General features: G+C 37.4%; 1 protein-coding gene across 1 annotated transcript; it reads right to left on the reverse strand.

The window, feature by feature from the left end:
* Nucleotides 1-211: 211 nt before the first annotated feature.
* Nucleotides 212-18,350, reverse strand: si:ch211-207e14.4 (interleukin-17 receptor D). Its single transcript, XM_042003817.1, has 12 exons — nt 18,007-18,350; nt 11,582-11,660; nt 10,988-11,143; nt 10,126-10,244; nt 8,439-8,562; nt 8,189-8,227; nt 7,944-8,089; nt 5,114-5,188; nt 4,670-4,736; nt 1,830-1,967; nt 1,494-1,666; nt 212-1,360 (listed from the first exon to the last, which is right to left on the reverse strand). The coding sequence occupies exons 1-12, from the start codon at nt 18,112-18,114 to the stop codon at nt 824-826; spliced, it is 1,761 nt and encodes a 586-aa protein (XP_041859751.1). The 5' UTR covers nt 18,115-18,350; the 3' UTR covers nt 212-823.
* Between the last annotated feature and the right edge of the window lie 208 nt (nt 18,351-18,558).

The raw sequence follows: 18,558 nt of genomic DNA on the forward strand, positions 1-18,558 counted from the left end.
TGTAACTAATCCGTAAACAGATTTTGAAATGTTTTGTAAAATTGTTAATATCATTCTTATTTTTAAAGCAAGTTTCCAATAAGCAAGAATTTCAAAAATTGATATTATTCATAAATCATCATCATAAATAAAAACTGAGGGAATGAGGGGGAAGTACCTTAGTTTTTAATAAAAGTCTGGCAACATTTAGAGTCAGAAACTTAAAGACAGTTTCAGCAGCATAGCTTTATTTGATGGTTAGTGCACAAATGACTGTATATTTTACAAAAAATTATGAAAATAACAAAAATATAACCACACTTGAATGAGGATTGAATCACTTTTTTTTCTTATGTAGACTATATGAAGCATGCATACAAATAAATAAAGCGTTACATATATCTATATACATCTATATATAGATATATATAGATATATATATAAACACAGACACACACATATATGGTCAGTACCTTGAGGTAAACATTCTCAAAGAATAACTGCATACTACTGGTATACGTTTGGGTAGTGCTTAAAATCATAGCAGCTTTTTACACGACATTACATGAAAATATTTGGCTTTTTCATAAGACACATCACATATTACTGAATGCATTTAGTGTGTTACACACATGTGCATAGTTACTGCCACTGTAGAAAAACTGAACCACAGGTAGTTAGCTGGCTAACTGATTATGGGCCAAACCAGCTCGGGCTTAATACATATTTGTCACCCTTCAGAAGTGATTCTGGTCAAAATGTCTGTCTACCAATGAATCTCCCATTTGAAACTGAGAACTACCATTATATTAGAGGATATACAGTAGATCCCCTCCTTCATAGTTTAATCTCCTCCCTCTGCAGTATGCTGCATTTTTGCCTTCATGGTCAACCCAACCTCATGGATGGCCCACTGCAGAGCAGCTCCAGCTGGCACCTTAACAAAGCCCTCCTCTGTGATGTGGTTTATCTTCAGGTAACACCCTGGCCTGTGCAGTGCCACTCCATGAAGGTGGGAGAAGAGCAGTGGCAGATCCCTCATCAGCGTGTAATGAGAAACTAGCCTCAGCTCAGTTGGGATGTCTGTTTCCTCAGAGTACTCAAAGATGGCTGACATGTATTTGGATAGATCCTGGCCTCTGGCTTTGGCTCGGCCCACCTCTTCTCCAATAAGTTGGATGACTGCTTCAGAGCTGTAAGCATTTGACCTTAAGTTAAGTACTTCTTCATCCTCCCCCTCTGGATCTGGAGTCTCAGGTCGTTGCTTTAGCCCTGGAGAACATATCACCAGGACAAAATTGCTTTCCTGGATCTGCCGACAGTGCCAAGCCATATAGCCCTCCTCAGCCACACTCAGAGAATCCCAAAGGTCCAAGCACACCTGAGAAGACACACAGCAAAATCCACATGACAAAAGGATCCAGTAAAACACAAAATAGTCCATAAACTAAATATAGCAAATGTTGCAGTAAATACAGAACCTAGGCTGCAAATTTGAAAAACACGTCCAGTACCTGAGTGGCCATGTGCTGCTGTATGAAGGCTCCTAACTGCATGACTGATTTGACATGAGAGGGGCCATCATGGTTACTATAGCAAATCAGAAGACGAGGAGGAGTCAGCTTCTGTCCAGGTAATGATACCATTTCCTCCTGAGTCACACCCTGTTCGTGTTGCCAAATAAAATCTACAAAGATGACAAGGAAAGAAATGTGATACCATTTTACACTGCAGGTCACGAAATAGTATTTTTCAAAAGGCATAAAAGTAACAAAACGATGAGTCTTTAAATCCTGTAAGCCTTAAGCAATGACAAATGTGACTAAATATAGTTTGGTTTTTACTAGCACCTGGTTTTAAGCCAAGTATCTTCTTTTGCAATTTGGGCCTCCAACAGATGAGAGCTGCCAGTAACAGTCCAAGAATAACGACCAAAACCAGACTCACAGGAAGCACCACTGCCAAGGAGGGAGTGGCAGAGGAATTCTCTGAGGATGGAGAAGTTTTAATTAAAGATCAAAGCGATATTATAGATTAATTATAGATAGACCGGCATTTTTTTTAAATTAGCAAATGAATGGTTTTTGGATCCTTGTGTGCAAACTGATCAACATTTTCCTGTTTGACAAGTTGGTTTCTGGTGTTTGTGCGTTGTACACAACCTGGAGCCCCCTAAAGGGCACAAGGGGTCCTGAGACTTTGAAAATTTAGAACAGTTGTGATTAATGTCCACACATTGTCCTTATTTTAAGAAAAAAGGATAAAATTTTGTTTTTGGCTTTATTAAAAGGACAGGACTTGGCCAGAAAACATTATTTATGGTCAGAATTTCACTTAAGAAAGCATAAAACCAAGCTTGATTTCAGCACGGGATGGAGCAGGGGGTCGACGGCTTTTTAGTATTTACACGTGTAGTGTCTAATTATTAGCATTATGTAGGTATTTTAATTACATTTAGATATAAGAGCAAATTTATGTATCACATGGATCTAGCAACCACAACGACCTTCAGAGTAGAAAGTATCCCTTGAACTCAGCAAAGACAATTTTTATTATTACCCACAGGAAACGCTCCATAAGTTTATGTTAGCCCAAGGGAAGGTTAGCCTCCGAGGAGGTGTCAGAGGTGAACTCAGGAATGTTCTTTGTTTGTGAACATATGTAAGTCCACTGGTATGAATGTTCAGTGGGATTCTTGAAATTGGCCGGAGACCTCACAGACACACAGATCTGTTTAAGATGTCATTTTTGTAATAAACCAGTTTTTGTTATTCAACAAGCTGGGGTCTGGAGCTCTTTTTACCTCTCAACTATTTTACCACATCTTCACTACACATGAAGGGGGTCCTCAAGCAAAATAGGTTGGGAATCATTGCACTAATGCATTCCAAAAGTAAATGACAACTTTAAGAGATTGAAATTCCTGTGCTTGCATGATATGAAACAAGCTTTATAGTTTGCTGTCTCCTTGCAAATGATGTCTTTTATGCCTGAATAAGAGCAAATCTCATCACACATCTTCTAAAACAGATGTTGTTTTCTGTGTTCATCTTGCTGCCCTCTCACTCTAAGTGATCAGAACTTCGAAGCTAACAGAAGGTGAATTTCAAGTTATGGAATGCAGAATTTTAAAGCTTTTTTTCCAGGAGCTAAAAGATTATTCCAGTCCTGTGTTCGTTGCATTTCAGGGGAGATCTGAGGTTCAGGGTAAATTAGACTAATTGAATCTGTCTGTGCTTGCTGGAGTCTCAGGACTGCCATGTTGAGCACATGATAAAACCAGGAAGTCCACTTCATTTACACACTTTTGGGTGGGTAACATCCATTTTTTGAGTTTTGGGTGTACATATCTGTGTCTTGGAACTTAACTGCTGAGATAAATCAGATCCACAACAGAGGTAGTTGCACCCAAAGTTCTTCATCTGTTTTGACTCAAAATTTGTGTTTAAATGGGGTTGTGTGTTTCTCTTAGTGTCTTTTGGATTAAAGTGCTTTAATATCACAGTTAGAGCCATCTTTTTGTGCCTTGGAGTGTAACTGCTGAGAAATAAATTTGATTGCTCTGGTCATGAACTCTGTATTGACATTGATTACTTCAAACAGCAGCATGCTTTTCCAAAGCCAATATTTCCAAAGCTGGAAAACAATTATTTTAGTTTCCCGTAATAGAGCTGGGGAAAACAAGACCCCAGAAACACGGGGTATTGGGAGAGGACATGCTACCTTTGGAGACTGACACTGTGGGAGGTTTAACTAGCCCATCTCTCCTTATTACAGTCTAATAAGAAGCGTCTGTCAACCTTTATTTTTAAATGATTATTTATGATTGTATTTCGATAAAAAGAAAATAAATACGAGTTCTCTTTTGGCTGAACATTGGAAGTGTCATGTATATTTTCAGATAAGAAGCATGGGAACTGCTTTAGGCTCTAAAGTATGCAAAATACCGGCCAACATTTAAAAATGTGAGATTTCAGTTTGTTTAAAAAATGATCATATCCACTAGATGTTGCTGTGAAGTTAGAGCAGGTGGCCTGCTTACTGCAAAGTTGATGGTTTGAACCCTGGACCCTGAAGTGCACATGTAGACATGCCCTGAACCCCATAACTGCCATCATTGTATCACTGTTATGTAACAGTTTCAATGATTAACTAAATGTATAAACAGCAAAAACAGATGTATAGATTATTTTTACATTGTAAAGCACTTCAAAACCAGTAAATCTACACAAGTAGTCCATTTTACCACAACAGGGTGATAGTGATGTTGCCCATCAGCTGTGGACTATTGAAAGAGTTTGGTATTCTGGATGTCTTTTAAGCTGGATGTGAGATCAGGTGGATACCTGCTCATACTAGAGCAACTTGCTAATCACGTGGCGAGCTCCCCAGACTTTTATTTACTCTAGAGCTTTTCTTAGACATCTAAACACTCTTTTCAGGAGTTGCTTCAATCAAATCACCATAAAGTACACAGCTGTAAGATACTTTCATGTTGGCACATCTTTAAAATGCTGTCAGGGTGAAAGTCTGGTTGCACTAGTCACATACTGGTTACATACTAGACTATATGAAGACTGCTACACATACTTAATGTAGAAATGTGTTATATATCCACAGCATAAAGCTTGGCAACTCTTATAATTTATTATGATGGTGAACAAGAAGAAATAAAAACAGTCTCCCCTACCTTTCTGGATGCTCTTGACATGAACATTAAATGTTTTCCTCACAGCATCCACTTCATTAGCTGCTATCTATAACACAAGAAAAAGCTTGAGCACAAAAGTGCATTCATGACATTGGAAATTATAGCTTGATGAAATAATAATCAGCTGATTCTTTAGCCTCTTAAGGGCATCTCAACAAGGTTTTACAGCCTGGAATCGATGGATGTGTCACAATTTAAGGTTGAAAATTATTAGCTGAACTAATACTAATTATACGAGCAGCACCTTTGTGTAGGCAAAGACAAATGTTTGTGGAAAATGTAAAATTTTTAAAATCTTCTCCAAACAGCCACATTTGGTAGGTATAATATGCTCTCCAGTGAAATCAGTTTGGAAAAAAAAATCCAGGTGTAGCTCCATAAACTTTGTAATCAGTCACAGGTGAGAATCTTCTTTCATTTTACCACACAAGTGTAGTTGGTTCCCTCTTGAAGGCCACTCAGCTGATAGCTGTGGTGAGTTTTGTTTTTGGAGGAATTCTAAGGAAGTAAAAATAGAAGTTAATAAAGTTACCAAGTTTAGATAAAGGGTCAGTATACAATAATTTCCCTTTAAAACCAAAGCTTCAAAATGACTGATGGTTTTTCTGTTTCCCATCACCACTCAATGCACACCCACACCTAATGCTGACATTGGCTTCAAATATTTCTCTGCCATATTGAAACCCAGCCAACCTAAACACTGAAAACAGGCCAACTTGAAGCCAGAAGATTTACTGTTGAGCAAATCTAGACTAGCTTATCTCACACGTGGGAGACTATTTTGAACACTCTGCAATATGTGAATCCTTAATTCTTTTTTTTAAAAAACAAGCCAAGCCTCCCCACAAAAAAAACTAAAGAAAGGGTCAGTCTAATTACATCTTTGGTTATATAAAATAGTTTATTCCATATTTTTTTAAACCTACAACAGTTGTTAAATTCTGTTTATTTCAGCATTACTTGCAAAGCACCAAAACATCACAAATGATTCCACAACACTTTTAAAGATTAGAGAGATTTAAAGAAATAACTAAAATCAGTCTAATTATAATCCAATTAAAACAAATCCATAATATGATCTGCACAAGTCCAATTCATAATAATAACAGTAATAACTACGTTCATGTCACTTGGGCACTTCACCTCCACTGTCACCATTTCACACACACATAATGCACCTCGTATGTGTGTTGACAGTTATGTAAGTGTGCGTATATATGTGAAAATATGTATACATGTGTAAGTGTATGAATATACCGTATACGTATGTGTACGGGTAGATATATGTGTATGTGTGTATATACAGTATGTATGTCCATACATATTGACAGATATTATCTATCCATCTATATAACCCTTCCTCCATAATGCACACTGTGTATGCTTGTACACAGAACACCAGTTACTGTGGTATATAGTTTTAATTTAATTGGATTTGTATTTTATATTTTGTTAATCTGCTTTTCTTGCTCTGTTTTTCTGTAGCTGAGCTGTAGTAACACACAAATAAATTTTTGTCTTATATAAGTCAGTTAATAAAAAAATTGCCTCTCTGAGGAAACCAACAAATTCCATCAAGAATAGTTTTTATTATATAATCTAGTCCAACTTTGACTAGTCTAGATGTTGTATTTAGGTCAGGCAGGGGGTGGAAGATGCAACAGGAACACTTTTAAATAAGGATTTTCATGCATCTAGAGGGTAACTTTGTATTGATTTTTTATCTGCTTTAAATTTTATTCAGCCCCGTTTAGCGTATTTTTATAGTATTGACTCCGGCCTCATAGGTTGGCTAATGGACTTTTCAGCAGGTGGGAGTTAATGTAGTTTTCTCTAATGTCCTCCTCTTCTCTGCTGGTTCTCTTCAGGACTCTGTTGTTTTGCCCCTTTCATTCATTCTGTGCACCAATGATTGTCCCAGCCAGCATCCACAGCATCTTATAGTAAAGTTTACAGATGACTCATCCTGTTCCTCCCCAGCTGTGTTGACCCTGATCGCATGTCAATCATGAGGGATTTCACTGACTAGTGCCAGTCCTCCTTAAGCATAATTGTTTTGAAGACAAAGGCGATGATTATTGATTTAAAAATACAGCACAGTTAGCTAAGCTGTGGTTAAGTGGTGAACCAGGATAAGTAGCCGAAAACTTTGTTTGATGACAGATGGACTTATGAGGCCCATATGGATTCACTTTATAAGAATTCTCCTCTGTGAATACATAGTCATTGGGTTGCCTGAGGCTTTAATATGAATTCTACTTTTATGAGAATGTTTTATTCTTGTTTTCATTTGTTAATGAACATTTAACTTTATCTGCTGGGTTGATGTTTTAACATGTAAGAACAGAGACAAACTGCTTGTCAAGTGTTTGTGCTATAAAATTGCTGGCACAGCCCTAAATGACCTCACAGATCTGCACAAGATGAAGTTAGTGAAAACAGTCATGGCAGATTCAGACCATCCACTACACCGAGAGCTCAGGTTGCTTCATTCCAGACGTAGATATCGCTGCAGAAAATGCAGGACTAACAGTCTAGAAAATTAATTTTTCCCTGCAGCAATAACCTGTTATCATGTGTTTATAAATGTTTGTTCCTACTGGCTGTGAAACTAATTTCCACTGGGGGATAATATTTATTTATATTTATATTTAATTTGGACCCAGTCTATGGCCTTAAACTCCCCAAAGCTGTTATATAACCTTTATCTGCCTTTCCTTTAAAGCACTGATACTCACTACGGTCCTACAAGGGCCGCAATCCAGCAGGTTTTCCATGTATCGCTGCACCAACACACCTGAGTCAAATTAATGAGTCATTGTGTAGAACCTGATTGGCTGTTAGAGCCACCTTATTTGACTCAGGTGTGTTGGTGCAGGGATACATGGAAAACCTGCTGGATTGCGGCCCTCGTAGGACCGAAGTGAGTATCAGTGCTTTAAAGGCTACAAACCAGATGCCAACGGCGGCATTAAGCAGGCTGTATAAAACAACTGCTCAATAAAAGATGCACGTGTTCTTAGTTTATGGGGTGGAGGAGAGTAATGTGTGCCATAAACAAGAAAAATACATCAGCGTGTTTCAAATGACTTGGGTTCGATCCAGTTAGAAATCAAAAGCGTTTTTTGATTAAATGAAATCTTCTGTGTTTTGGGAAAGAGGTGGAGTTAGTTGTTGCCATTGTAGAGTCAAAGTAACATAACACACGCATTTATTCACAGAATAAAACAATTTAGAGGAAGAGAGCACTTACAGGAGTTATGTCTGTGTAGCTCTTTATGCCATTTGCGTAACACAGTGAGAAGTAACTTCGGATGCCCAGGTTTGGAGGAGCCAGGTTAAAGGTCACAGTAATGGCAGTTCCTTCCTGCTGAACCTCAACATATGTTGGGTACCAGTCTGCAGCCAAGCCATGTAACACACTCAGATGTAGAACCGGTCTTGATATTACTGCATCAGAGTCAACTAAATATAAGAGCTATAAGAAGCTTCTCTCACCTTGTTTGCACTGCTCAAAGCCGTTCTTCTCTGCACATGCTGCAAAGCAGTAAACATGCAACTACAACGTCAATACTGTTTTCATTCTTAAAGATACATGAAGAAAAGTGTAACGTTCAGACAGCAGACAAGAGATGACATGTCAGATCTGATACTTCATGAAAAACCAACAGACAGGGATTTAATTCTAGATGTCACCCTGAAGCAACTTCAGATTCTCTGCTGAGCTGAGAACTTTACTGGGTCTTACTGCGAGTAGAAAAGATCTTGCTGTGGTAGAACTTTTCCCACTCCTCGGGCACTGGCAGAGCCATGACTGTAACAGCATACTGGGTTCCCAGTGAGAGGCTGGGGAATGGGTCTGACTTGTATACCTGCATCATGTAGAAGTAATAGTGAATTGGTTTAATTTAAACACAGACAGCTGACTTTTATAAGCTGATATAAGAGTTATAAAATCAGTCTACAGTATGAAAGCCTAATTTCGAGAAATTCGTTCCCATTTGCATACGCTCACTTGTACAGTGTCCTATAACAGTTGATTAACAGGAAAGTTTGAAATATGTTTTTGCTACTTTGGGCACTTGAGTTTGACATTAGAGACAAATAAAAATAGAGGTGCACCGTTGTGCTCTTGTAGGTGGGATGACTGGTAACCAATGGGAACCAATTATCCCCTCAGATCAAAAACCAATGTTCCACTCTAGCTCTAATGTGCTCTCATTGTGTTTCTTAGTCCAAACAGGTTTCTTCTTCCTTTTCTTTGCAACACCACCACAAAAGTCAGAGTGACACTACCACTAACACTGACTGCTGAAATCTGTCTGCTGGCTTTGTTTGTGCTTTGGAAATATTGATCCTGGGATGGTCCTCTAGATCACTAACTGCACATAGCACAAAACACAACTGATAGTTGTTGAGATGTTCTTGGAATGACATTTTGTACCTTGTTACTCTCTAAATATATATCTTTGTAGCCAAGAATTTCAATCCATCTGCAAATTTTTGATGTTTTGTTTTGTGGTACTCATCTAGGACACCATTTCTCTCTTTGCAGTTCCTCTGTTCGGGTCATACTAGTGGAGGTATTGCTGCAAATCAATCAATCAAACTTTATTTATATAGCACTTTTCATGCAGGATTGCAGCACAACGTGGTTCATGTAATACAAAACAACAGTTTTTGCATCTTAAAAACACCAGTAGTCACACACCAAAGTTTATCACAAAAACAAATAAAAGCACACACACACCTTAACATGCTCTCTCTCACACACACACAGATTAAATGGATATAGAATCCCTCCCCCGTCTAAAACAAGCTGTCTCTAAAAATATATGACATGTCTTGGCACAAGGTGAGGAAACGATATCCTTCCACACCAAGAGCCACCCCAACCATGACCACAGAGGCCATCACCACAGGAAACCACCTAGACCCAGGCAGATCGTGCCCACACCACAACCATAAGGCTGCAGTGCAGGCCGGGCCCCATCCACTGGGACAGGGACAGTCACCATGGCAACTACCCCACAGTAAGAGCAGGGGTAGCTCCCGAAGTGCAAGGCCCCCATGAGGAAAACACTGAAGTTAAAAAAAATAAAAAATACAACAGTGTACCACCACTCTGGAGTCTGAAATCCATCCATTTCATCTTCTTCTGACACACAGTCTTAGAATTCAGCATAAAATGTTTCCACTAACAACATGGTACAAGTTGTACAGTTGATTATATTATTAAGATTATGAGAATTTAATCAAAAAGTTTACTGGCTCACTGGTTAAAAGATGAGAGAAATAGACCTTTAAATTTAAACTTTCACATTTTTCCAACAGTCTAAAAAGAGGTGAGAACATTTTTGTACACAAAACCATGTGAGCTTTCATCATAATAAAAGCGTACCACACAGATAATGGTCTAGATGAAACATTCTTACCATTTGGGCATGCGAAGCTGGGAGGGAGATGTTACGGTGGAAGAGAAATAGCTGACAGGCAACACGGGAACCTCCCAAAGCCTGAAGGGTCACCTGAAAGCCTCGCAGGAAGGCGATGCCTGCAGCAAACACAGCAAAGACAGAGATTTGTCAGCATCAAAAACAGCTACTTTCTTGTTTTTCTAGTCCAAGCACCTTCACAATGCTTAATGTGGAAACTATTTGCTGAACACACTGCCTGTCTGCAGGCATCTGTTCCCTACAGATATCTGGATAACGAAAAATTGTGCAAAGAATTCCTTTAACATGTGTGGGCAATAATAGTTACTGCCTTTAAAAAGCTAAATGTTTGCTTAAAGTTTTTACTCTACTTAAAAAGTAGACTGAAGTCAGAAAACAGGGGTTTGAAATCTGTTTTCAACTTATTAGGCTCATCCCTCCTTTAAAAAAAGGCTTACTAAAACCCATTTATTGATTGTAAATGGAGGATTTTCAGATTGTTACTTTCCACTAACACTTTCACTTCTCAGCTTGTGAAGAAACAATATAAGATTAAAACCTTCTGGGAAGTTAAGTAGCTCCAGATTGTTTGAAATCTTGCCTTTCAATCACAATTATATACATTTTGAACATGCAATATTTTATGAAATGGGATATTTTCCTCCTTATGGTGAATATTATAGAGACCTAAAGTAAAATAGAAAAAAATCTCAAACAGAATTAAGCTCAGGGGAGAGACACTCTACCTCAATGAAATGAATAACCGGAGAATGATAATAGTTTTGTATCCTGGGTGACCTTACAAGAACTAGAAACAGATGCTGTTCTTCAGTTGGTGTCAATTAGATGGGCAACAACATACCGTAATAACTAGGCTTCCAGGAAACAATGATGGTGTCAGATTCAGGGTTTGGCTCAAGAACAAACTCAATTTTCACATCATCTGGTGCTTGGACGTAGTGCTGGCATATTTTTGGGTCATCTCCTAGCAGCTCCAAACAAGGCCATGGTATACAACCTGACAAGGAATAACATCAGCAATCATGTTTAAGTGTTTTAGATCTACTTGGTGGGTTAAAATTTGTCAGAGCGGATTAAAGTAAAAAGGAAAGGAGGTGGTTTAATTAAGACCAGTCATCATACATGCTTCAGTTACAACTCTGTAAGACAAACTTGCTGATTTCTGCACACTAAAATTATGTTAACGCTGAATATTTTCCACTGGTTGCAGAATGCAGCTGAAGTTTGAGCAGTTTCACTGGACCTTCTTTTTTTTCTGTATTTGTTCTTCATGCTTTGAAAATCAAATCAAAATGTGACAAACATTCATTTGCTAATTCTGCAAAGCAGAGATTTAAGCTTTGATCATGCAGGAAAAAGAAGATTATGATGATTTTGTGTTTTGAGTTTCAGTATAATCAGTCACACATGCAATGCAGTGAAGACCTTTACTTACTTCCAAACTTTGGGTTAAAACCCAGAGCTTCTTTGAGATCATCCCCAGTTACTCTGCAGTAATCACATGCAGGTCTACCCTGCAGAGGAGAGAGTGATGGTGAAATCAGACAGTGGCCATTTAACTTTGCCTGTGATCTGTTCAAGCATGTCAAGGACACTGTATATAACCTTAATCACCACTTTCCCAATGAGTCTAAATCAGGGGTGTCCGGCTCCAGTCCTCAAGGGCCACAATCCTGCAGTTTTTACATGTCTCCCTTATCCAACACACCTGATTCAAATTACAAAGCTTCATTCAACAGCTTATTAAGTTTTGACCAAGTATGTTAAACCATCAGGTGTGCTGCAGCAGGAAACTGCAGTGGTGCGGGAGGTCGGGAAGCCCACAGAATTATGTTGATAGCATAAACGGGTGCAGTTACGGTATTTCAAAAAACGTAACGTAATGTTGCTAGAGAGATTTTGAAATATAAGTATTTTAAATAGTTGTAATATTTTGTATTCTTGTTTGCCGACACAATAAATATATATATATTTTAAAGAATATTTTGATGTTATTGGATTATTCTAGAAGGTATTTCCTTTATAGCTGTGGAACTTATCTTGAGCTTGAATATCTTGTAAATGATATTGATGGATATTCTGTTAGATGTGGTCATAAAAGTGTATTGTTACTATTAATTATTATTTAAGATTAACTTTATTTATACAGGCATTTAGACACACAGTCCCACTTATAAGGGACCTTTTTACCTAACCTAACATGGATGCCACCTTCCACCTAGTAAATGGTTGATATTGCTAGTTGAACATAGAAAAGTCTGCATACAGAATATAGAATATGGACAAATACAGAACAATTACTTTAATTAGTTTTAATAACTTTACCTAATATGCTGAGGGCTAAAAACTGCAATTGCAATTGAGTAAGAGAGAAAGGGAGAGCAATTATTTCACATCCCCCCAGGAATTACTCTCTAAAATTTTACTGTTATTGTCCTCCCCAAAAAGTGAAATGGGATTTTTGCCCCTGCCTGTAGCAGTCATTGCGGTACCCGAGGCCACTGGATCCACTCACAGATGAAAATGTGTTTATGTCTCAAAGGATGCGTAAGTAGGAAAGAAACTTTAAGTTTTTAATTGATTTATAAAGTGTAATAAGTCCATTTTTGACCAATCTACATCTTTTAAACTGGACATGGTCAACAACTCTGTCCCCAAAACAGCATAAAAATAGCCCTTTTTCTATTTTCAGAAACACAACAAAGGTTTAATATATCACAAATGTTACAGTCTGTCCTGCCACTCCTCCAGCACTCCCCTGTCCTGCCGCTCCTCCAGTCACTCCTCACGTCCCTGATCCTCCACACCAGTTCCAGATCCGCTCATCATAATCAAGTCAACCTGCCACACCTGTCTTCCATTGTTTCACCAGTCCTCATATACTCCAGCACCGACAATCACTCCCTGTCGGACCTTAAACCACACTCCTATTGAACTCGCTCCCTCTCCGTTCCTGGCCTCTTCAACCCCGTTACCTCTTCTGATCGGTATCAGTATAATTCTTGTTTTGAGTTCTGTTCAATAATAAAGTGTCGGTAACATTCCCTTGTCTCCCTGGAGTCCATGTGTAACAACAAAAAAGGTTTAATATATCACAAAAAATGTTTAATATATCAGGAGAGTCTATCCTGTATGTATAGGATAATCTCATCCAGCTTTGAACTGGACCTGGTCTAAAGAGGTCCCGATTCCACTGTGATATTTAAATGGGTTGGAAATGAACTTCAGCAGTGGTATAATAAGTCACGCATGCTGACATTTTCCCCCAAAATTTAATGCTTTGTTTTGCCAACAGTCATCGTGGAGCCTGGTGAATTTTAAAATTTAGTAGTTTTTTCCTTTGTTTTTCTCACTTTTCTGCTTTGATTTTTTTTTTTTTTTTTTTTTTTTTTTTTTAAATTAGCGTAAGCATAATTAATTGCATACTCCAACTCTGCTGGGTTGCACAATTTTATGTTGCTGTTTCAGAGAATTTACTGCCCACCAAAAACAAAAAAATATATATCCATCATAATCAATTTCATCTAAAAAGCCAGATCTAAACCAAACCAGCTGCTCATATTTCCGAGCTGTGGTGTTCCATAGGGGAAAATGTCCATATTTCTTCAAAAGGAATGTCCTGCACAGTCAGCCAAACATCAGTCAGCCCAGGATCTTAGATTTCCAAACATCTGTGCCCAGTTATGTATATCCGACATCAATCTTTATAGCACCGTCAAAAGTTAATGTATGCAGAAAATTTTGAGGACACTATTCAAAGAAGATGAGCCAGTTTCTGAGCCTTGTACATATGATGCCTCGTTACAAATGTGTTGGAGCTCAGTTTTTGTGTGGGAACGATGACTGCGGCACAGTGTTGACATTTTGGCAGTTACCATCCAGAATGTGTAAATGGAGCTTTATACAAAGGACACTTCTGGATCTTTGACAGATATTTATTTGCAGAAAATACTTTATGCCAAACAGACACATTGCAGCTCAGTGGAATAAGCACAATATAAGGTTGTTGTTATTTGTATCGAAGAGAAATTAAACTTTTTTGTGAGATCTATGACATGATGTAACATATTATCAGATGGAGGAGCTTTTGTTTAAGCTGCTTTATCACGCATTCTTGAGAAGTGGGACAACAGAGGTTTTTGAAATTCATTTTTAAATAAGTGTCACTGTCATGTAGAGAGAAGTGCTTGCTATTTAACCATGTAAATGAACAGGTTCCAGATATTAATATATATTGTTTAAATTTTCCCATTTGAACTTGATTTTTTTCAACTCTGTCAGACACACTTAGAATAAACAAATTTTAATTTTTCTATCCCAACAATAACCTAAAGGTCTTAAGTGTGTTGTAAGTTTTTTTTTTTTTATGCTAATATGTTAGAATTAAAAAAAAAAACTGTGTTCTGAAAACCCAGTTTTCAAATATTTTCATTTCTAAATTCTGGTTTTAATTTTAATATGTTGAAAACTATTTCATGGAATAACAAAGACTGTAGAATGGAAATTCCTTATGTAAACAACAATCTCAAGAAAAAGAAAGAAAAAAAAACATCTGACTCCTGAAAAACAGCTGACGGAGTTAACAAAAGACCTGATGGTGCTGACAAGAAGTGTGTTTGTATTTCTGATTAATGAACCAATTTATTTTTAAACAGACCAAGGTTACAAAAGTTGAACTAAATGCTTCTATTTAAATGGTATTTAATAAAACAGAAGGACAAACTAACATAGATGAAGACATGAAGACAGGCCCTTCTCCTTTCTTTACCCTTCTCTCTCCATGTATTCGTCTTTCTCCTCTCCTCTGCTAACAGATTACTGTTACAGGACCCTCAGGACCTTTCAAAGGCACTCATCCCGATCTCCAGTCTCCATCTCCTCTTCTATCTCCTCCTTCACCAACATAGCCAAAGGTCTTTTCTTCCTTGCCCTCCTTGTATTTCTTTTCTGTTCCTCTGGGTCACCATGGAAAGAGAATGCAGCTGGGCTGAAACACTGGCAGACCAGTATTTTGTTGCAAAGTAGGACAGCTATCTGTAGTGGATCATGTTCTCATATGCAGCTACCTGGTGTGTTTGTCTTGTGGGAACGTTTTTGCGAGGTTATGTGAGAAATGTATCGCTTCTTCTTCAATGTAGTGCAGCTGAACGACCATTCAAGGGAGTGTTGACATCATTGTCTGCTATAATTAATGCCAAATATGTACATCTAAACCCTCAGATATAATTTAATAGGTTTTACAAATAATATTATTTTTCCAAATTATGAAATTATAAGAGGATTTGTCAACTCCATCAGACACAGAATCTGATGGAGTTTACAAAAGAGCACATTTTTTCCCTCCAAAAACAGCTAGCTACACTGCAGCTTGCTGGTTTGAAAAGTTGCTAACCGTTTCAAAAACTCACTTAAATGCTTAAATAAACTCACCATGGATTAAAACACTTAATCATAACAGATGGTGTTGACATGACCCAGCTGTGACTGTGGGAATATTGACACTGATTGTCTAAAATTTAAAAGTTTTAAACTAACCACATGTGTGATAGTGCTGCATTCAGCACAGCCAGGGAGACAAAATGGGCCCTCAGTGTCATAGCCGGCCATGCTCCTGCCTAATTTAATGAAGTTGATGAAAAAATCTGATGGAGTTGACATAAACTGAGGGCAAGAGTTTGATCTTGATAGAATTTGATAGAATTTAAAGAAAAATATTGTTTCATGCTCACTTTATTAATAATTTATACATTTACAACCCTTTTAAATTTGATGTATAAGTATACTATTATTGAGTTTCTAAAGTTTTTTTTTAAAGTGATCAATACTTGGAACTCTTGAGGACAAATAAAATATGGGCTTTGTAACCACAGACCATACATTTAAGTAAAATTTTTTACAAAACAATTTAAAAATGTGGGAAACAGTAACAAAGGTATACACAGTTCCTTCCAATGTAACTTTTTTGTATTTTAATTATGACTGATTCCTTGATTTTTGTTTTTTTTATATATCTAAATGGGTTTATAATGTAGGACATGTTTTGTCCCAATTCTCAAGAATAAGTGTTTTACGAAAATCTGTTTTCATGCCAATTTCACAAAATAGTATCAGACTACGTTCCTATATTTATTCACCTTGTTTCTAACTGTATGAAAAATCTACAAAAAGAAAGTTAAGCAGAAGTTTTACAAACTACTGTGGGGAATTTTTCAAAGACTAGAAGAAAATCTTTATAACACAGATGCTACACTGATTTATCATCTAATAAAGTTACATAAAACATTACAGGAATCACCAGAATGACTCACTTTTGCACCACTTCACAGTAAATCTTACCAACTTTATATCGATGTGAAAAGAAAACAGCTTGTCAATAACTTGGATAAACATTTTCTTTCGTGGTAAGCTTTCATGTCCACAACATTTCAGTCAGGTTGAGGTCTGGTATTACTGCGACATTGTAATCTTTTTTCTTTGTTTTTACTCATTCTGCTGTAGATCTACTGCTGTGCTGGCAGAGAGATGCCTCACATTTTACTCTAGAAAACAAGCTGTGCCACCATGTTCTTACTAAAGACAAGAGTCTCCGTCACCTTTCAAAACAGGATTTACTTGTTTGGTCTTTTTTTACCTGTTAAGTGTCGTAATTAATTTAACATTCAACATGTTGTTTTTAGAGTCTGAGATGTCGCTCTGAACAGTCTGACCTTGAGTCGGATCTGCAGATGATCAGATGATTTATTAAGTTCTGATAAATGATTAGAGTTGAAAGGTGTACTTTTCATTGCTCAGCATATTTACTTGTTATTTAGTTTTTCTTACTATAATTTGACTTCAGCAGTATTCATTTATTAAAGGGGTGTCAAGGATCTACAGCACCGCTCCTGTTACACCAGTGTCACAACGGTGGAAAGTGAGTGATTCAGAGCCAGACTCATCGTGCAAGATTAATAGATAGTAAAAGTACAATAAGAAGAATTTCAGTATCTCCCTCAGGCATAAATGTTTAACCAAACATTTGCACGCAAGCCGGTGAGTGATTAATACTCATGTTGTAATCATAGCTCATGGGATGACAATCAGCAAGCATGAGACCAAGAGAATAAAAGGAGACAACTCACTATTGAACTAAATAAATGATTTAGTTAATAAATAATACACAATAACTTTGGAGTTACTACATGTGTTAATGTCCAGTTGGCTACAATACATTCTTCAGTTGTTATATATGATGCTGGGATTGACAATCTGCTGACAGCTAATTCACATCAACATATTTTTGTTCCTTTTTTTTATAACTTTTATTTAACTTCTATAAATAAAAGATCATCTAGGACCAGAATCAGATACAGAATGTTTTGATTAGCATTCTTCAATTAAAAACTTTTCTCTGAAAAACCACCTTAGCATGGTTTTCTGATCGGATATACAGCTCCTCAATTTTTAATATACAGGGGTTTATTCATAAATTCAGGACTATTTTCTGTCATTTTGTAAAGTTGTTCTGATGATTTTTTTTTTTTGCTTGTGAACTTTTAGAGCAGCTTCTTCTGTGTGATTTCTCCTGCTCAGATTGAGTGAAACCTTCTGATTTATTACAAAGAAAAACAAGACTAAAAACTAAGTACCATTCAGTATGATGGACTGGATGTAACTAACTTCTCTAACATTTTCAGCTGTTTCTCTGCACAACAGTGAGAAAGATAAATAAATAAACGTGGTAGGAGAAAAAGCATGTCTAATAGCAGGGCAGCCCTACTTACTGGTTACATGTAATGTCTTGTTGGCAGGAAGTTTACACCATGAAAAGTGAGCCTCAGATATCAAGGTATGTATCAAACCCCATAAAAGAAATCTTACCTGTCGGATACATTCCAGACTGCAGTTCCGAGGAGAGATGGCTACAGCTGATTCATCAGCCTGAGCAAGTGCCGATAGCAGGTACAAAACTAGAGCTGTCTCCCACATGCTGCTACAGTCAGCATGAAACTATCCAGAAAACATGCATGCACACAGAAGCCAGAGCTGGGTGTAAAGCCTAATGTTGGAATGCTTTCAGTTATGTGTGTGACAGTGAGATAAATCCGGGAGGAGGGAGAAAGACAAGGAGGGGAGTGGTGTCCTGAGGCTACAGGTGGAAGCACAGCCAGAAGTGCATGTTTGACAGCAAGTTTGCAAGATGAATTCACCTCTTGTTGTCTTCAAGTCAAAAATGACCTGAAACTGTGTTTAAATGTAGAAAAAACAATTTAAATGTTTTCCAGACTTGAAATTTTATTACTTTTCCTAAAGTGACCTCAACATTAGATGAAGGGAAACGTTGCATTTATTATTTCCAGGGGAGCTGTGTCTGGGTACAAAGATTGTAGGTATACCATCACCTTTCAACCTCTCCATATAACTTTCAAAGAT

Source organism: Melanotaenia boesemani, chromosome 13 (genome assembly GCF_017639745.1).
Source record: "Melanotaenia boesemani isolate fMelBoe1 chromosome 13, fMelBoe1.pri, whole genome shotgun sequence".
NCBI classification, from domain to species: Eukaryota; Metazoa; Chordata; class Actinopteri; order Atheriniformes; family Melanotaeniidae; genus Melanotaenia; species Melanotaenia boesemani.

Coding starts and splice junctions, on each gene's coding strand:
- si:ch211-207e14.4 (XM_042003817.1), bottom strand. CDS start 18,114: ATGTGGGAGACAGCTCTAGTTTTGTACCTGCTATCGGCACTTGCTCAG. Junction 1,968..4,669: donor TGTCAAGAGCATCCAGAAAG/GTAGGGGAGACT, acceptor CTCCATCCTCAG/AGAATTCCTCTGCCACTCCC. Junction 1,361..1,493: donor AGCAGCACATGGCCACTCAG/GTACTGGACGTG, acceptor GTGTCTTCTCAG/GTGTGCTTGGACCTTTGGGA.